The 21359-nt window shown below is 33.2% G+C and overlaps 2 protein-coding genes across 5 annotated transcripts in view; both read left to right on the top strand.

Annotated features, from left to right (window-relative positions):
• The window catches only part of LOC128994349 (digestive cysteine proteinase 1-like), a 64509-nt gene that overhangs the window by 39818 nt on the left and 3332 nt on the right, over positions 1–21359 (top strand). Inside the window, exons 1-7 of one of the 4 annotated variants that reach the window (XM_054418857.1) lie at positions 5904–6054; positions 14189–14329; positions 15247–15419; positions 16264–16371; positions 16699–16858; positions 20048–20237; positions 20753–20970. In XM_054418857.1, the coding sequence (XP_054274832.1) occupies positions 6000–6054; positions 14189–14329; positions 15247–15419; positions 16264–16371; positions 16699–16858; positions 20048–20237; positions 20753–20970 (1045 nt within the window). In that variant the 5' untranslated portion in view covers positions 5904–5999. Of the gene's footprint in view, positions 1–5903; positions 6055–10800; positions 10880–12743; positions 12825–14188; positions 14330–15246; positions 15420–16263; positions 16372–16698; positions 16859–20047; positions 20238–20752; positions 20971–21359 lie in introns of those variants that run through there. The other 3 variants (XM_054418855.1, XM_054418856.1, XM_054418859.1) reach the window with 3 other exon arrangements.
• LOC128994356 (zinc finger protein 431-like) lies at positions 24–5023 on the top strand. The gene is made up of 2 exons (XM_054418880.1): positions 24–1832; positions 4405–5023. Exon 1 carries the CDS (start codon positions 91–93, stop codon positions 1375–1377), a length of 1287 nt encoding a protein of 428 aa, XP_054274855.1. The 5' UTR covers positions 24–90; the 3' UTR covers positions 1378–1832; positions 4405–5023.

Raw genomic sequence — 21359 nt, forward strand, 5'->3', positions numbered from 1 at the left:
AAGAATGCTGGAGTAAAAATGTTAACTCACTCTAAAAACTTTCCTCTCAAATGTCCAATATGTGAGCAAAGTTGTCCATCTCAATCTGCAATGAAGGTCCATATATTATATCACACTGGAGAGCGTCCCTTTAAATGTTTGACATGTGAGAAAACATTTTTCCAACTAAACCAAGTAAAGAGTCATTTGTTGATACACTTTGGGAAGTCTCCTATATGTGGGGAATCCATTAAACTCCAAAGCCATATAGAGGAGCATACGCAAATTCATACGAGACGCTATAAGTGCACTACATGTGAAAAATCATTTACTTTCAAAAGTGATCTGAAGAGACATACATTTGTTCATACAGGAGAGAGACCTTATAAGTGCACTATATGTGAAAAATCCTTTGCAAGAATAGGCAATATGAAGACACACACAATGGTCCATACAGGTGAGAGACCTTATAAGTGCACTGCATGTGAAAAATTATTTACTTCCAGAAGTGATCTGAAGATACACACATTTGTTCATACAGGAGAGAGACCTTATAAGTGCCCTATATGTGGAAAATCCTTTACTTCCAATAGTCATATGAAGAAACATACATTTGTTCATACAGGGGAGAGACCTTATAAGTGCTCTATATGCGAAAAATCATTTACTTCCAAAAGTGTTTTGAAGAAACATACATTTGTTCATACAGGTGAGAGATCATATAAGTGCACTACATGTGGAAAATCCTTTGCACAAATAGGCAATATGAAGACACATACATTGGTTCATACAGGGGAGAGACCTTATAAGTGCTCTATATGTGGAAAATCCTATGCAAGAATAGGCAGTATGAAGAAACATACATTGGTTCATACAGGGGAGAGACCTTATAAGTGCTCTATATGTGAAAAATCCTTTGCTTCCAAAAGTGATCTGAAGTCACATACATTTGTTCATACAGGAGAGAGATCATATAAGTGCATTACATGTGAAAAATCATTTACTTTCAAAAGTGATCTTAAGAAACATACATTTGTTCATACAGGGGAGAGACCTTATAAGTGCTCTACATGTGGAAAATCCTTTGCACAAATGGGCAGTATGAAGAAACATACATTGGTTCATACAGGGGAGAGACCTTATAAGTGCTCTACATGTGGAAAATCCTTTGCACGAATGTGCACTATGAAGACACATACATTGGTTCATACAGGGGAGAGACCTTATAAGTGCTCTACATGTGGAAAATCCTTTGTACGAATAGACTATATGCAGAAACATACATTGGTTCATACAGGAGAGAGACCTTATAAGTGCTCTACATGTGGCAAATCCTTTGCACGAATAGACTATATGAAGACACATACATTGGTCCATACAAGGGGAGAGACCCTATAAGTGCTCTACATGTGGAAAATCCTTTGCAAGAATAGGCAGTATGAAGAGACATACATTGTTTCATACAGGAGAGAGACTTTACAAGTGTAAACTAGTGTAATATGTGTGAAAAATCTTTTACTTTCAAATGTGCCATGAAGAAACATACATTGGTTCACAGGAGAGAAACCTCAAGAGTGTACCACATTTAAAAAGTTGTTTGCATTCATAAGCTGCATGAAGAAGCTTTTTAAAAAGGTTATATTGAAGTACTGACCCACCTCATCAACCTGACTTAAATTTAAAATTGGCAAAAAATTCAAAAACAAAATTGTTATCCATTCAAAGTTTTAAATCAATTAAAATATTTCATCAAAATATTCAACACCTCTCATCTAGAAAAGAGTCTTTGGGAATTGGAATGGAGGAGATAAAACCAAATATTGTTATTTTGACTGAGCGTAATATGACTAAAGGTAATCTAGAAAGATATAATTTAAGAGTATTGTAGTACCACCACTTCAGGTGGAGGTGTGGTGATATTTTCAGAGAAGGGTTTGAAAGCTTGGCCTTTAAATAAAAAAAAAAATAGAAGAGCTTACGGATGATATAATTTTTGAATGTTGTGTAGCAAAGTGTGAAATAAATAAATTTAAGTTTGTTCTTGTAGGTATATACAGAAATCCTCGGATGCAAAATATGGAGTTTCTTAATAGATTGGATATGTTGTTAGAAACTCTCTAGTTGCTTTAAAGGATGAGACAAATTTTATTATTTGTGGGGGATTTTAATATTGATGTTTAAACTAGAGTAGGGCAACAGCGATAGACAATGTTCTTACCAATTTAGATCAATCTCTTACAGAAGTAACAGGGTCTATAACAAATCTTTCAGATCATGACAGTTAATTACTAATGCTTAATCTGCCAATAGATATGACTAGTTCAATAGGTGAAGATAATAATCAAATTTCCTTTTGCATGCACCCCACGTTCTTCATTTTAAATCTTACAATTATTTTTGTTCTCTCCACATATTTATAAATTATTTTCCACATTTTAGTCTATTTAATTATGCGGCATTTAAAAAGATTTTTTATTTATAAATTACTAGCAGAATACCCGTATTTCGTACAGGATTGGCATATTTAAGTCTATTTTAGTTATTAAGCCCTATTGTTTTTTCAAAATATTGAAAGTGTTTTGTTCGTGTCCTCTTCCATTGCAAACACAAAGCACGAGTATAAGTACAATAAGCATTTTATATAATAATAATAATAATAAAAATCTTTATTTGTCATAAGGATACATTAGATCATCGACAAATTCAAAATTATGATCATACATCAATCGTCAAATAAAACATAACATTTTATTGTTGGCTTATGTTTTGTTTGACAATTGATGTATGATCATAATTTTGACTTTGTCGATGATCTAATGTATCCTTATGACAAATAAAGATTTTTATTATTATTATTATTATATAAAATGCTTATTGTACTTATACTCGTGCTTTGTGTTTGCAATGGAAGAGGACATGGTTTGAGAAAGTTTGGTTATTTAATTTACGGAAGCCATAGTGTAACACTTATACCATAGCCATAATGTTCTACCACTACACCTAAACAATAAAAAAGTATATTATCGAATATTTGCACAGTATCAAAATATTATTTATAAATTGAAAACATAAACTTGACTGTAAACAATCCTACTTTGTCCGTTTTCATTGCGCATCACAGCTTTTGTTGCGGCTTGGTTCAAATTAGCTATGTTGTCATCTATCTATCTATACTATTATAAAAAAGAGGTGGATGCTGTATGTGTGTATGTGTGTATGGGAAAAGTAAACTCGAAAAATACTGGTCGGATTGGGCTGAAATTTGGCATGATGATAGCTCACATTCCCGATTAACATATAGGCATATTCTTATTTCAAAAATCCTTTCGGGCTCCGCCCCAGTGGCTCTGGAGTTTCCCATGTTAACCTTATGAGAAATGGAATTATTGAATCTTAACAGCTGTTTCAATTAAACAAGTTGGTTCTGTTCTATGATGTTCAATAGCATTAAAGTTACAAGGATTACCAACAGGGTGCAGCACTATTATTTCTTTTACATTTATGACAACAGCTAATTTGCAACCAAAAGGTGAGTGAGCGTAGCGAACGAACTTCAACCTGGAGGCGAGTTAGCGTAGCGAACGAGCTAACCTGAAGGCAAGTGAGCGCAGCGAACGAGCTCCAACCTAAAGGTGAGTGAGCGTAGCGAACGAGCTCCAACCTAAAGGTGAGTGAGCGTAGCGAACGAGCTCCAACCTAAAGGTGAGTGAGCGTAGCGAACAAACTTCAACCAGGACGTGATTGAGCCATGCGAACGAGATAATCTTGAAAATTAAGAAGTTAAACGGGGCAAAGCCCGCGGGTTACAGCTAGTATGAAAATAAAATAATAGTGCTGCACCCTGTTGATGAAGTTTATACTGTAACTTTTAATAATATTGAATATCATAGAACAACTTGTGTGGTTGAAACAGCTGACAAAATTCTTTAATCCCTTTTAAATATAAATACTAAAAAGGTTAACATGGGAAACCCCAGAGCCACTGGGCCGGAGCCCGGAAGAATTCTTTAGGTAAGAATATGTCCATATGTTAATCAGGAACGTGTGCTATCATACCAAATTTCAGCCAGATCGGACCAGTAGTTTTTCTGCTTAATTTTTAATATTTTAATTTCTGCGTGATTGAACATCAAACAGACAAACAAATGCCTAAACAAACAAACACACGAACCTTCACATTTATAATATTAGTAAGATTAATCAGATATGATCTTTTTCAAATGTGAAGGGATGAGTTCAGACATCAGAAAAGAGAATGTAATTTTAATCTTAATCACAAAAAAAATAACTAATTGAGATAATCCCTGGTGTAATACTTTAAAGAATAGCTCTAGAAGGTTATTTTGTTTCCCTTACACGAATTAAATGTATCAATTACATTTTGTTAAACTAAAATTTAAATTATAACAAAAACTTTTGTTCTAGGTTGAGACAGTTAAAAGAATTAAAACAGCAAATTATATTGATTTAAGAACTAATATAAAACAATAGAAGATTGAAGAAAGACAAGAGAATTGGGAAAATCCCCCAAGTTTATTGAAAAATACCTAATATTATTCATATCAAGATTTGACTGTGAGATGATTAAATGTTAAATGAGGGATGTAGCCAGTCCTATCATGTATCTGTTGTACATTTAATAAGTCCTACAAACTGGTACTATATAAATTCATACAATTCCCTATGGTTTGTTGTAAATTTTGATTAGGGACTGCTTATGTGATATTCACAGTGATAAAAAGTGTTAGAGTAAAAATGTTAACTGACTCTAAAAACTTTCCTCTCAAATGTCCAATATGTGAGCAAAGTTGTCCATCTCAATCTGCAATGAAGGTCCATATATTATATCACACCGGAGAGCGTCCCTTTAAATGTTTGACATGTGAGAAAACATTTTTCCAACTAAACCAAGTAAAGAGTCATTTGTTGATACACTTTGGGAAGTCTCCTATATGTGGGGAATCCATTCAACTCCAAAGCCATATGAAGGAGCATTCACAAATTCATACGAGACGCTATAAGTGCACTACATGTGGAAAATCCTTTTTCAACAATTGGTAGTATGAAAAGACATACATTGGTCCATACAGGTGAGAGACCTTATAAGTGCACTACATGTGAAAAATCATTTACTTTCAAAAGTGTTCTGAAGAAACACACATTTGTTCATACAGGGGAGAGACCTTATAAGTGCACTACGTGTGGAAAATCCTTTGCACGAATAGACAATATGAAGACACATATATTTGTCCATACAGGTGAGAGACATTATAAGTGCACTACATGTGAAATATCATTTACTTCCATAAGTGCTCTGAAGAAACATACATTTGTTCATACACGAGAGAGACCTTTTAAGTGTGCTACATGTGGAAAATCCTTTACAACCAAAGGCAGTATGAAGACACATACATTGGCTCATACAGGAGAGAGACTTTACAAGTGCACTACATGTGAAAAATCATTTACTTCAAAGAAGTATCTGAAGTCACATACATTTGTTCATACAGGAGAGAGATCATATAAGTGCTCTACATGTGGAAAATCCTTTGCAAGAGTAGACAATATGAAGACACACACATTGGTTCATACAAAGGAGAGACCTTATAAGTGTACTACATGTGGAAAATCCTTTGCAAGAATAGGCAGTATGAAGAAACATACAATGGTTCATACTGGAGAGAGACTTTACAAATGTAAATAAGTGTAATATGTGTGAAAAATCTTTTAGCCTACTTTCAAATATGTCATGAAGAAACATACATTGGTTCACAGGAGAGAAACCTCAAAGTGTACCACATGTAAAAAGTTGTTTGCATTCATAAGCTGTATGAAGAAGTTTTTTAAAAAGGTTTATATTGAACTACTGACTTACCTCGTCAACCTGACTTAGGCTAAATTTAAAATTGACAAAAAATTCAAAAACAAAATTATCATCTTTTTAAAGTTTTAAATCAATTAAAATACATCATCAAAATATACATCACCTGTCATCTAGAAAAGAGTCTTTGGAAATTGTAATGGAGGAGATAAAACCAAATATTGTTGTTTTGACTGAGCATAATATGACTAAAGGTAATCTAGAAAGATTTAATTTAAGAGTATTGTTGTACCGCCACTTCAGGTAAGGTGTGGTGTTATTTTCAGAGAAGGGTTTGAAAGCTAGGCCTTTAAATAAAAAAAAGTTGGAAAAGCTTACGGAAGAAAAAATTTTTGTATGTTGTGTAGCAATGTGTAAATTAATAAATTTAAGTTTGTTCTTGTACGTATATACGGAAAGCCTCGGATGTAAAATATTAAATTTTATAGGCTGTTAGAAACCCTAGTTGCTTTAAAGGATGAGACAAATTTTATTATTAGTGGGGAATTTTAATATTGACTTTTAATGTCTAAAAACAGAGGTCCAGGATTTTAAAAATATTCTTGCTTATTATATAGTTTTAGTTATTTTGTAGACTTCCCGACTGTAGTAGGGCAACAGCGATAGACAATGTTCTTACCAATTAAGATCAATCTCTCACAGAAGTAACAGGGTCTATAACAAATCTTTCAGATCATAACGCTTAAACTGCCGACTGATCATTCACAAAATAAATTTTAATACATTGATAGTATGGATTTTTCAGAAAGAAACATGAATATTTTTCTCAGACAACTCCAATATGAAGACTGGTTACCTTTATACATGGCTAGGGTAGAGGATAAGTTTAACACTTTTAAAAACACATTTCAATACTATTTTAATTTTAGTATTTCCTTAAAAGAGAGTAAAAAGGAATTTAAAATTAAATATAAATAATTGTGACTGAATTGGTGCAGATTTAGTAACTGAACAATAAATATAAAAATGTGGAGTTGACTAAAGAAGCTAAGATTACAGGTAATATGGAGCTCTTAGATCACTGTAAAAATTTAATAAAGATTATAAAAACAAGCTATTAAGGGAAAAAAAAAATTCAGACAACGTATAAAAAGAAACTTGGGAAATAATCAATATAGGCACACAGGTAAAAATTCAGACAGTCTAAAGAAAATAATGTCTAAAATTAAGCATGAAAATTTGGCAATGAGCGACCCATAAACTATATCAAATACTTTTAATATATTTTTTTATTAAAGCTATAGTGGAATTAGTACAAAAAACATCGTTCAACTCTTGTTCTCAGTCATCACTTGGGCAAGCACAAATACCTGATGCTCTCCAAAATGAAATTAAAATATAGATTTCAATGCTACCCAGTCAATGAGAAAGGGATAAAACACATCATCTTGTCCCTTAAAAATAAACTTTCTAGTGGTCATGATGAGGTTCCCTTGAAACAAATCAAGCATGTAGGGGATTCATTATTAAAACCCTTAGTGTATTTAATTAATTAGCTTCTTTATAACTGGAATTCTTCCTGAAAATTAACGATTTCCAAGGTTGAACCAATTTACAAAATAAAAGCCACAGCAAACCTGCAGACTAAGCAAAATTCCATTTACCTGGCTGGATTTCTACTAAAATATTCCCTTAAAATTGTTAATTTATTTCCTATTTAAATAACATTAAATTTAATGAGTAACTAGGTTTGTTGCTACAGGGAAGTTATTGAGTTGTGTTTTTGATTGAAATATTAATAGCTTAGGATGAAATAAACAAAATTGCCAAAATTGATTCAATGTATACCCATAAACAAGCAAACTATAACAGTTTATTTATTCTCCATAAGTATAACATGGGAATTTAAAATTTAAAGATTTTTATAATCACCTCTGTAACGGTTAGGCATACAACAACGCTTCAATATACAAAATTATTTCTTTTTTTAAGCTCTACAAAATGGTCTGAAAAGAAATTGTTAAATTTTATGATTTTAGAGTCAAAAAAGGGGAAAACCAATTTTTACCCCATAAAACCCCCCACAAAACCCTGTTCACTTCAAGTTATCACGCTAAAGGACACATAAGGTATATATAAATATATAATACTAGTGGCTTGTAGAGCCAATAGCCCCTATTTATATATTCTAGTTATTATTTTGTACAATTTATTAGTCTAATGGGTTACCCTACCTTGAATTACCGTTTAAACCATTTTTGTATATTACAATATCTATAACAGTTATTACATACCTGTATAATGCATTTTGATGTCTGCAATTCACCCAAATAAAACACAGAGATAATGTTATGCTCCAAATTGTAAAATCCTAATTCTATAACAAAATCTCTTTGAAAACAACATTTTGTTGTATAGTATCCATTTAGGTTATTTTGGTTTGAATTATTTTAGTTTATTTTGACATAGCTAACACTAATTGTATTTGGTTGATTTGGCTGAATAAATGAGTTATGACTTAGGTCGATTCCTTGATCTTTATTTGGTTCTAGTATTATTTTAACATCATCTGGTCGCTTTACGCGGTTAAAAGCAACATAAAGTTGACCATGGGTAAACACTTCAAATAAATGCCAACTTGTGAAGGTTTGGCCTTGCGCTGTAATAATAAGTAATAGTGAAAGCTAATCGAAGTAGGATTGAATAGTATCTGTAGATGTTAGTTTTATTTTTGGCATGAAAAATATGTTCCCTTTGCCTACTCCAGTAATTAGTTCTAACTTTACACTTTCTTCAGACATACCTAACACAACCAATCGTACTCTATTAACTAATCCAGACCCTTAAATTGGGAAATACTCTATTTCAGCTTTATAATAGTATACATATTGCATGCTTTTAAATAAAGATAAACCACATGTTTTAAAGTAAACAAAGCAGAAATTAACTGGATTCCTATGCTTTTTAAATGTGAATTATTTTATTCCGTAATAACATTTTGGTGCATTATTAAGAAAAATGAATAATTTTCCCCAAAACTTCATGCCCAGACCTTTAAAATGAGACCCCTCCCAGATTTCTACGGCCTCCCGTTCGCTCACAATTTCATTGTAAAATTTTGGTCTTACGGAATTAGATATATAGATATATATACTGTATGAATTTGAACGGAGGGTGTTTTTAGCCTCTGGGGACCTCAAAACCAAAAAGTAAATCGGTCCCGGGCCTGGGTCCAGGTCTTACCATGAGTAACAATAAATATTGATTGGCCTATTTAAATCCAATTCAATATACTGTAGGCATAGGCTATCGATTACAAAATATTGTTTAACATAGGCCTAGTTTTTTGGGCTGCACTTTTTTTGGGGTTAGGTTTACCTAACCTAACTAACCGAATTAAATAATAGAATAATCGATATATCAATCGATATATTCATTTGGATGATTGTAGGACAGATACTAAAGTAGACCTACCCTATTAATGAACTGTAACAAAACAAATTATTAAAAATAGGCCTAAGGATAAAAATAAACGGCTTTGTTATTGTAAAATTTATTTAAATATCATATGGTATGATTGTACTGGGTAGGCTTTCATAAATGGGACCAAAAACAACCGAAAGAATATAGGGTATCGATTTAAATATCGATTATTTCATTCGATACATCAAGTTTTTTTAGTTAGGTCACCTAACCTAACTAACCAAATGAAATAATCAATATATCGAATAATCGATAGGTACGATATTTTCATTTGGTTGTTTTTGGCCCCACTTATGAAAGTCTATAATATTAATAATATAATTATATCTACAATATAATTAACATAATATAATAATATCTACAATATTAATATCGAACCAATTATCGTTATTTACCCAATAAAATCGTTGGTTCTCTGTGTAACTGTACCCTGCAAGTAAAAAAAGGAATAATGGTAAGATGTAAGTTAGTGATAGATACCCTATTAGAAATTTGTAGGTAAGATGTTCGTGTCACCCTATACATTTTGCCATGTTACATCTTCAGGAGTCTTCTTGTGAATTTATCACAAACAACAAATTTAGCACAAACACTATAACTGCACAAAGTCTTCGTGCGCCGGCGTTGCCGTGGGGCTCATGATGACAATAGACGGCATTAAAACGATCTGAAATACAAAACTGCTCTGATCACTGAAAACTTAACGAGGGTAGTTATTATTGTGTGTGCTACCTGTTTACACCTATATATCTTATAAATGTTAAGTACCGGCTTATGAGAAATAGGGTTAGGTCTAGTTTAAAAGATAAAACACCATAGGTGGATGAGCCATAGGAAAACGCATGTCGTTATTATTCAGCATTCAACGTGTTAAGTTACTAAAAACAATTAACCTAACTTACCGGAGGTTTATATACCGGTACCTCAACACCCAACACCACTTAAATCATTACGACTAAACTTAAAATACTTAACTTAGTTTCTTTCCAGTTATGGATTTTATTTTAAGTTTTTTAGATAGGCTAAGTTAATTGTAAGATAACATTTTTATCATGATGAGTTATGTAACAACTGTAGGCCTACTATAAGTTACACTGATTAGAAGCGTTTAAGTTTATTTACAGTACATATCACAAACTCAGTTTATAAAACATTACAGCAGTCTTTAGACTAAGTTGTCAGAAAATAGTGCAACATTATCACATCAACTACGCTTAAGTTATCAACTTTAAGTTTTTAACAGACGTTTTGACCATTTGTTTTTTTAACTGTTCGAACACCATAGAAGACTATGGGGGTTGAGGTAGTCCTGCAGCCACACACAACAGGCCAACTAATCCTACGAATCCAACTGACAAAAAGAATCGCTCTGCATATGCATTTTGATTGGGTGTTATTCTTCTTGAGCCCTTTTGTTAAAGTTTTCAGTGCTTTATTGTAGCCTTCGAGGCTGTATTTTGTAATCTAGTTTTTCATTAATTCAAGTGCCACAATGACATTTTAGTTTTCTGAGCCATAACAAATCATGTGAAATGGATCAGTGTTTTTTGTTACCAATCGCTCTGATTATTTGGATGAATTTTTTTGTAACTTATGGTAAGTAAGGTGCTAACTTTTAAGTCAGTGGGGTTTCTTTGTTATACGGCATGTCACTGAAACAACAAAAGCTTTCTTAGTAAATTACGAAATAAAATAATGGCTAAATATACCTTCTTACCACAAAACTTATGAAATTAAACTTATATTGAGAACCTGCTATATATCTTTTGCCAGTTATTTCCCTGCCATCGTCAGAATACGAAAGGATCCTTAACTTCTTAAGGTGTCTTCAAAGTATAACTTATAGGCTACTGATAAACTATAAATTGATCTATGAAATTTTGGATGAGGAATTGTTAAATAACTCCTTGGGGGGATTGAGCTCAGGTAGTGATGGGATAACCGAATGGTTTCCATGACCGAATAATCAATCAGTTATTTTTTGCGTCAATCGGTTATTTTTAGTTGAATGAATCACCGAATCAATTTTAGTCATTATTCACTTTCACAAAACACAACTAATTTTTATCTTATGGGAAACTGAATGGCATTTAGTCTTTTAGCGTCAATCGGTGATTTTTAGTCGAACGAATCGCCGAATAAATTTTAGTTTCCTGATGATGTGACAAAAAATAAATAACTAAAATCACCGTTTCACTCAGTAAGACTAATTCAACCGAACCAGGATAAAATAACCGAATTAGTCTATTCAGCATCAATAACCGATTCATTCGGTTATTTTCATTCGGTGATTCCCACCACTAAGCTCAGGCTTAAAAATGCTTTAAATTGTATACACTTTTGTATACGGGTGGTAGTTGTAAGTTATCAAAATGTGTCACATAATGTTACAAGTGATTACTTTAATAGTAATTCCATTGATTTTGCTATGTAAAAAAATTAAACAATTATTTGATTTTATTTGTGTGTTTCTACGCCAGTGGAATTTTTTACGTTTTGAAAGGGAACTGTCCAAACCCTGGTCTTATTACTATCTAACGTCGACCTTTTTGATAGGTACGGTAGCACCAATTCATTGCCCAAAGACATTTGGCATCTGGGTCTGGAAACGATCTCGCTTGGATTCTGACTAGCTACTTAATTATAGGCCTAGTTATACTTAATTATTATAATACTGGTACTCAAATTTAGTGGAAGGAACCAGTAAATTGATCAAAAGTTTCCCATTCACAAATAACTTGCCAATTAAACTATGTCTACATCAGAGCAGATCAAAGTAAACTGGCTAATACAGTAGGTACTTATTATTTACTTCAACAACCCTGATTAACTGGAACTTTTTATAGCTAGTTATTTAATGTTTACTATGCCAATGAATGATGGATAGCAAAGTTACTGAGTTGCACAAATATATAGGCACTTCTTTAATAGCACCAAGGTTTTTAATGCTGTACATATTTCAAAGCGATAAATCCATATCAATCTTCTAATTAGGCTTATCATCTAGGAGTCAATGATAATTCATTTATTTCATATTCCTTGAAATATGAGAGATGAATTTTGTCCTATTTTAACTTAAATATTTTACTCGGTAATTATTAATCATGCATCATTAAGTTTGAATGAAATATGGTTTAAAGATAAGTTAGTAACCTTGTAATCTAAATGGCAGTTAAAAAAACAACTCTTAAACTTGTTTTAGGAAACATTTGAAATAGTAGTATCAAAAAGTACGGTAGCAAAAAGTGTATTAACTTATAAGTTTTCTATGAAAAATGGATTACAGTTTGGAGTATTCAAATGGATTTAACCTTATTTTGATCATAAATTTTACAAAAAAAGTGTCGTTGCAAGTAAAATTCAACTGGCTTGGGTTTACGCTGTCTCCACTTTTAAGAATATTTTTTGTACTTTACCGGAAGCTTTTACAGTAGAAGATTAATTTATTCTTAATTAATAATAGGAAAATTGTGAACAATGAGTTATACACATTTTTCATGTTTAGTTTTGTGTTTGTATGCTGTAAAAGTGAATTTTATTGGTGAGTGTTAAAGAATATTAGACAGCGTTCTTTACTCTGAGCACATAACTCGACAATACCACTTGTATTCGTTAATTGTTTGACTTGAAAGATAAATCTAAGTGCTTTCAAACAAGTAATTCCGTTCCCATTTTAAGTTGTAACTACAGTAGAATCCAGCCAATCTGACCACTCCTCGCTAATCCGACCGTGTCATTACCTTTTTTCCAGTACATCACTCTGTTTAACGTTTTTTGATTATCCCGCAATCGTAGGAGGTCACTGGCATTGCAAAAAGTGTTCATGATGTCTCTGTAATGGAGGAAGAAATTCATAATTTTGCTGCAACCGCAGCAGATGATTACAATTTTTCCCGTGGTCGTGGGAGACAATTTTGATGTCGCCGTGATTGTGGAACTTCTTCATAATTTCTTTGCTTTGGTGGGAGACAGCCAGTCTCTGTGATTGCAGAAGATGTTCATAGTTTTGACAGCTCTGATAATCACAATCAGTTTAGTATTTATTATGTTTCTTGAAAATTAAGGCTGCAAAAAATATGGAGACCTATGTTTTAAGTAGAACTATTATTTTACCTTCAGCAATGTTAGTAGATGTGAAAGAACATACTTAGGTATATTTTTGATAAGTGTGTTATTAGTGAAATGTATAATTAAATTTAAAAGTTCAACAATGACATTTAAAAAAAAAAAAGAAAAAAGAATTTATTATATATTGGCCTTGTTGAACTTTTAAATTTAATTATACATTTAACTATTTATTGCCAATATCTCCAATATAAGTTATTAAGTGTGTTATTGTTTTTCATTTCCCCTCGGTACTGCACAACGAAGTGATAGAAGTAGTACTGAACAATTTTTACTATATTATGGTCAACAAAAGTAAAACATACTTTTAAATACAATTTATGCAACAGTTAGAGTTGAATTGTTTTACACATATTCTTTCCAATTACTGTCAGTTAAGCTATTAGTATGGTAATTAATATACTCCTCGGATAATCTGACTTTTTCACTGTTCCGACCATGGTCCCATAGGTGATGGATTGGCGAGGTTGTCCTGTTGTAAATTAACAATAAAAATTTTACTAGTTGAATTAAGCCACTGAAAAGAGAGGTTAATTAACTTAAAATACTGATTTCTGTAAAACACACCAAACAAAACTGAACAAAAACTTAGGCCTACGATATCTTTTAATTAACATAAACTATCACAGTAACAAAAACTAAGGGTAAAAATAGAATTATAGACTAGCTCACTAAGAGGTTCATTCAGCTATGTTCTTTCATAATGAAAATATTGCCACAGCTAGTCCACAGATGGAATTTCTATATCAGTATCAGACAACTAAATCATCTTTGTTTCAGGTGCCACAGCTGAAACTCCGGAATGGCCCCCAACTTACATAGTTAAAGGAGTAATATACATCCCTTATGCTGAGATAAATGAGCCGTTTGCCAGTTGGTACGATGCTTCTGTGGGCAAAAGCAGGATCGACTATTATGGAGGTAATTATTACATGATGTGTGTCGTAATTGTTGTCTCATATATTATACTTTACTACCAAACAGAAATGCATCAGGATAGACCTTGTCAAATTCTCCAATTGTTCTCATTTACACACACACACACATGTAATACAATATATAACATTTTTGTATTCTAATGCACAGCAAAAACAATGCATGACTGTTATGTTATAATTGTATTACCAATAGAGATGGGAAAGCAACTGAGTTTAATTTTAAACCAAATGTGAGTAAGTAAAGCATTAATTGTAAAACGGAGGTAATCCATTTTTTAGTTTTTTAAAAGCACCCTTTGAATGATCAGAAGTGGAGAGAGAGTCTTCAAGAAATTGACTTATCCCTAGGTATCCAAGATAGTAAATAATAGTGTCTCCCGCGTGCGTTGTTTTTCAAAATTTTTGTTACCATGGCCTGTTGCCACCTTTGTGGTTCTTACAATCAATTGACCTCACTAGGAAAATACCAATCGGTTTAATATTGTATGCTAAATGGCAGTAAAATTATTCAAACTACAAAAAAAAAATGATCTTTGCTCCATCTTCTTTCAGCAGATAAAGCCTAAATTTTCATGTTCTATATTAATTTTTGGAGCTAATAATGTTGAATATTCATGTAGTAAACCTTTGATTGATAATAAGACAAAAATGGTTTGGGTAGCCAAGAGGTTGTAGTCCTCGCCTTTGGGTCCGAATGTTACTGGTCTGATGTTGTGTGGGATCTATTCTGCAGTCAGATGTCATTTGACATAGAGCTATCAATTAACTATGCAATATAACAAAAGGTCGACATGCTATGGAAAAAATACTAGGATTTGGGCCAATCCCTATAAAAACAGAAAAAAATGCTAATGATTAAAAGCACAAAAAACCTCACTGTACACAACAATTATTCTACAGGAATGGTGAAAACATACCAGCTGAGTACAGAAGGTAATTATGGAACTTCGCTGAAGATTGCTCCGATGACCACAGAGACAGAACTCAATGCTGTGAGGTGTTTCTTAGTCAACGGCACCAAGCAACAAAAGATCCAACCTCAGAGTGTGTTGCCAGCTCTAGACGGATTTGAGGTTAGTTTTGTATACAAATCTGTAGTCATGTTACCATAAGATTTTATTGTATTTTTTATAAGACTCTCTAAGATTAAAATAGGTATGTTGCGATCCTAAGTGATAAGGGCCTCAAATTTTGGTGCGATAGAGATGGTTTTTATCCTCGGCATGTTCTTGAAATATACAAGGAGTTTGAACCATATTCCCTTAAAAAGCGTTTGAGATTAATTTATATTTTGCCCCAAATCTCATCCTAAACTTTCAAAGTTTCAAGTAGGGAGTAGCCTAGTTCCTAATAAATGAAAATTCGAGTAGCAATTTAAAATGATTTATTTACACAATATCAGACCAATGTAGATTACTTGCGTGACGACGCTGACAGCCTGTGTAGAACGGCCGAGAGTCTCGCTTCAGCAGCAATCGTGCTGACACAGTCACATGACCCCCTTGCGGCCAAACAGGGGAGTCAACCTACTTGCCCCATGATTAAGTTTGGCAGGCTGAGGAAATTCAGTGCTGTTGCGGAACGATTGCTTTGAACATTATTAAAAGTGTAGTCAAGTGAGCTGGAACAGAACATCAAGCAATTCGTGACCTCCTAGTAAGTAGATAGTTGGATTACAGGACGACAATAAAATGCTTTTCACAGCAAACCTTTCATGATAGAAAAATATTTGCAAACTTTATTAGTAAAAATCTGTTGATTTACAAAACCAAACGTCATAAGAGATGTATTCTTTATAAAATGTCTTATATCAATGTTATGTCTTCTATTAAACAGATGTATGCAGTTTTTTATATATCAAGAAAATATTTAAAACCAAATAAAACCTGGAAGTTAATCATATGTTGTAATTTGCAGATGATTGGACAAGAAGTTGTGAACGGATTGATGACAGAAAAGTGGCGCAAGATTGAAAAGTTTGGGGATGAAAAATTAAACAAATACACTATGTACTTGCGTTGGAAGGTAAGCAATAATATAGTCAAATAGAACTTTAAATGTATTATGTCTAAATTTGAAGCTCTAGTAGCCGTAAAAGTTGCAGATAATCTTGTAAAATGTTAACTCTTTAAATGGAATTACCATTATGTGGTGAATTGAGTGGGTTGAAATTCAATGCAATTCAAGGATTTTTAATAATTTTAAATTACTCTTAGGCATGTTTTATAACAAATATTTAAAATCTAAATCTGAGTAAAACTTCAGATTGGAAATGGGAAGTCTACTAGTCAATCAAAGCTACCTTCACCATGGGTACAGTTAGGTTAGTTACATTCTTAATGTCTTTTACAGAAGTCTCCGAAAGCTCCCAAACAACAGATTCCCATCCCTGTGAGATACGAGATGAAAGGTTTCAACTCTCTGCTCGGCTCTCATTACGACCACTACTACCTGAACTACGAAGAGTTCACTTGGGACTCTCCACCAGCCGATGTCTTCGTTGTTGGCAACCGTGAGTAGGAAAAAGTAGAACAATTAAATCAAAGCTTGTTTTAACCTGCAATCTTTTATACATACAGCCGTGTAAGCTTGTTTGTGGATTTTGAGGTGACATCAGGCTAAAAACCCACGATATTGTTGTCTTGGTTTAGACATTAGGCCTCATACAGTCCATTTCATGTCTAGGCCCTATGTTTATTTATAACTAAAAACATTCACTATTGTTTAAACATGTATTAAAGAAATAACACTCGTTAAACTAGCTAATTTAGTAGGCTAATTTATTTTGGGTTCAAAGTGACCGAAATTTGTACTTGTACAGAAATTAACCAATATTTCCAAAACGTAAAGTAGAATCTAAAATCAATGTCAGTCTTTTGGGTTTTTGTTTACAGGTACCACAAAAAAAGGAAAGTGACAGAAATTAATAAATCAATCCAAAACTAAAGTCGAGTCTAAAATATATATATCATATCGTTTGGTAGTTGGTTTAATTGTTTTTAACGGTTATATATTTAAATTTCTTCCCTTTTTGTAAAAAAAACTACCTAATTTACAAATTTAGTTTTGTAAAAATCATACCATTTGCGAGTGTGTAGGTTTCAATCTGTGTTTTGTAACGTGTTTATTTCTTACTTATTTACTCTATTTACTCATGACCTGATAAGAATATTGTGTTATCATTGAGCGACTTGTGAACTCTGGAATAAAATATTGACCCTGATAATCCTACATATCAAGTGGCACCGATTGCTTACAGAACGTTATGATTGAAAGCTTACGGAATATTTGTTTTCCACTTCATAACTGACTTTTTTTGATTATGGTTCCTTTGGGTTCCTAAATCAAAGATAATAATAAATAATATTTTGGTTAAAATTTGTGTTTGAATTGTGCTTTTACTTCAACTATTATTTATTCAACTTCGATAAGCGTTTACAATAATGGTTTTTTTAATTTGAATTTTTTAAACTTAATTTGTACTGATACATTTTTGAAACCCAACCAGTAAAAGGTCTTTACCAACTAATTTAATGAACGATATAACTTTTGGATGATAGTATATACCGTAAATAAAAACAATAACAATACTTATGTAATAGGTATTATGTAATGGGTATCTGCAAGCCAAAAATGGTCTACCAAATAATGACAATATTCTCTGTTAAGTGATAAATGAATCAACTGTTTGCTATGATACTGCATGGATTTTAATTATTACTAGTGTACCTGTTGCTCGAATTTGAGCAATTGCGAAGTATTAATGGCGTTATTTTAAAATGAATAACAGTACCGGTAATTAATTATTTCTGATGACTTTAAAAGAGTCGAATCAAAGATTATGGAAATACTCAGATGTACATAATAGATCGAATTAATCAACATTTCTTGTAAATATATTATCATTTATCAAAGGCTGATCTTGTTTTTTCGTGTTTTCTACAAATATTTCTCACTCATAGCCGCATTAGGTTGTCCATAATAATGATTATAAATTAGGAAAAAACCATTATTTCTATTTCTTCTACTTGGTGGTGTTCTATGACTTTCCAATGTTTCCATAGTTGCAAATCGGCTCTTTCAATGATTGCTCAAGAAATGCAGCACAGTGTTCATTCAGTTATCTTTTTAGTATATCAAACTGTCCAGGCCCTCTCGCTTTTTTCCATTGTAATATTTACGCCAATACAAATTCAAATAGTAAATATTTAATTTCAACTAAGTCAATTAATGTTTGTAGCACACGTTTCCTTAAATTTCAACTAAAATATTAACAGCAATTAAATTATCCAGCTGATCACAATGTATACAAATATGTTCTTCATAAGGATAACATGGGAACTTTAAAAGCCACTAGGGCAGAGCCCAAGGGACTTTTTCAACAATGTAAGGTCAGTTTACAAATCTACACACCTAGACATACATTTTGGTGTATAATATGTGGGGTTAAATCTTAAAACAAAAAAGCCTTATTGTTCACAAAGTTTCATGTAGTGTATTAATAATATAGATTTAACCCAATACACTAGTACCATCTGGTGAGACGAGGGAGCGAGCTGGTCTAGTGGTTAGAGCGCGGGACTTTGGTTCCAGAGGTCCCGGGTTCAAATCGCCAATGGATTTTATCTATGTGATAATGCCGCAACCCCTAGGTCTAGCCTGAAGTAATGTGAAAAACAATTCCGGGCTTGTGCCTAGCGTCCTAGGACAAAAAAAAAACCCTCTGGTGAGATGGTCCTGAACTTAATCCATTTTCTTGGCTACAAATTTTTACATTAAATCAGAAGGTATCTGTTACAGCTGAGAGGCAGATTTAATAATTTTAAATTTAAAGCTTAGGTTTTTTAAACATATTTTTTCTTTAGGATGAAATCCGTGATGATAAATGTGACTAAAATTTATTAATGGGTAAACTGGGTAAATGTGTTAAACATAAACCTTAACACTGATTTGTTACACTGATTTGGATAAGAGTCAGAAAGCAGTTTTAAACTGAACAACGATAAACTATCTTTGTTTTTACAGTAGGCTAATAAAACAAATCCTGTAGCGAGAATTCCATTTTACAACCGTACTAAATAGCAAAAGCCTTTAGTGTTGGAACTACAAAGATAATTCCAACTTCAAGGTCTTGAACCAAATAAAATCAGAAATGAATAATCATACCCCTGTAGCTCCCCTAATTCTTTGACTGGCTTAAAAATCATAGCATTATTGTGTTTAAAATACTTGCAACTAATTAAGGATTGGAAATATTGTTTTATTTTGGGACTTTCAGGCATTTTACTATATAAAAACTTTTGAACTCAAGGTGTTTTTTAATCACCGTGAAAAAATGTGAAAGTACTATTTGAGTATTCCTTAAATTAGGCATAAATTAGCCTACCTAAATCTGAGAATCAAATCAAATAATTAATTAAAACATCAAACAGACAAGGCCAAGTAGACAAGTATAACATCAAACAGGTAAAGCCAATGAAAACTTACTCATACTAACACAGTGATTTACAATTGCACTAAACTTCTTACTTAGAATTTTCCAACAAGTAAATCTAGTTTTTCTGGTTTTTCTGCTGAAAAAGTTTTTGTCTTTGATAGCCTGTAGGCCTACCTAGGAACAAAGAGGTTGGTACTATTTCTAGAGGCTTATGATTCCTTTTAAATATCTATAAATACCTTTAGTTTCTTGTTTTTAATGCAGAGACTGTGTGTGGCTCGTTCCCTGGACCCGGAGAGGACCACATCGTCAGCTTCAACCCTATGTCAGAGTTTATTGAGGGAGTGACTCACCATGTAGATAGTGCCTGGGAGGAGTTCCAGCAAACACACAAGAAGGTCTACCATCCCGACGAACATCACACACGCAAACACACCTTCGTCCAGAACCTCAGGTGAGATAGGGTGATTCGGCTAGAGGTTACTATCGTGAGTTGGTAGCATTGTTTTCTTGTGCTAGATAAACAGCTGACGTTCTATTTGGGCATTGTAACATTTTGGTCTTTAAGGATGAGCCAACTTCCGCCGTCCAAGGACAATTATTGGATTAAAGAACGTGTTTAAATTGCTAGACACATTGTCTAGGAAGGAAAAATTTATTGCAAATGACCCTTTAGTGACATTCCATTGAATGAATTGAAATTGCTATCTCTACGTTATTTCTTTGGAGAGCAAGCTGGTCTAGTGGTAGTGGTGGTGAAGGGACTTAGGTAACTGAGATCCTGGGTTGAAATCCTTCCAATAACCAAATGATTTGATCTAAGTGATAATGCCACAACCCTCTATGCCTAGTTAAAGTAATGTAAAAACGGTTCAAGTTCCTTGTCTCCTAGGATTGAAGGTGAGACCAAAAAAGTTATTTCTTTTGGCTATTTCCTATTGTCACTATTAACTTTATGTTGTTGCTCAGACTGATTGCATCTCACAACCGAGCCAACCTAGGCTTCACTTTGGCAGTGAACCACCTTGCAGATCGGACACCTGCCGAGCTGAAGGTGTTGAGAGGCAGACGACACACTTCGGGCTACAACGGAGGCAAACCCTTCCCTTACGACACTGCGGCCATGGCTGCCAGTCTGCCTGAACAGTTTGACTGGAGGATTTACGGAGCTGTCACCCCTGTCAAAGGTATGTTGTAGAGTTGCATAGCATAGCTCCACCTCGGTTTGGTGTTATCTAAAAGAAATAAACAGGGGTAGAATGCAATTGAACTTGCTTATTTAAGTCAGGCTGCTAGAATTATCAATAAATGTAGTCATAAAATAGCCAGTGAGGGGGAGCGAGCTGGTGGTTAGAGCACGGGACTTCGGTCCCTGAGGTCCCGGGTTCAAATCCCACCAAATTTCCAATAGATTTGATCTAAGTGATAATGCTGCATCCCCTAGGTAATGTGAAAAACAATCCCGGGCTCATGCCTAGCGTCCTAAGAAGAAAAGTCTGTCAAGCAAATTACAAAAGAATGTTTACTGAGCAAGTTTTGTTAAAAAGGGTATCATGTTTATAAGGATAGAAAACGT

This window comes from Macrosteles quadrilineatus, unplaced genomic scaffold (assembly GCF_028750875.1).
Source record: "Macrosteles quadrilineatus isolate MER2022 unplaced genomic scaffold, UCM_ALF_1.0 Scaffold_5__1_contigs__length_97177068, whole genome shotgun sequence".
Taxonomy (NCBI): domain Eukaryota; kingdom Metazoa; phylum Arthropoda; class Insecta; order Hemiptera; family Cicadellidae; genus Macrosteles; species Macrosteles quadrilineatus.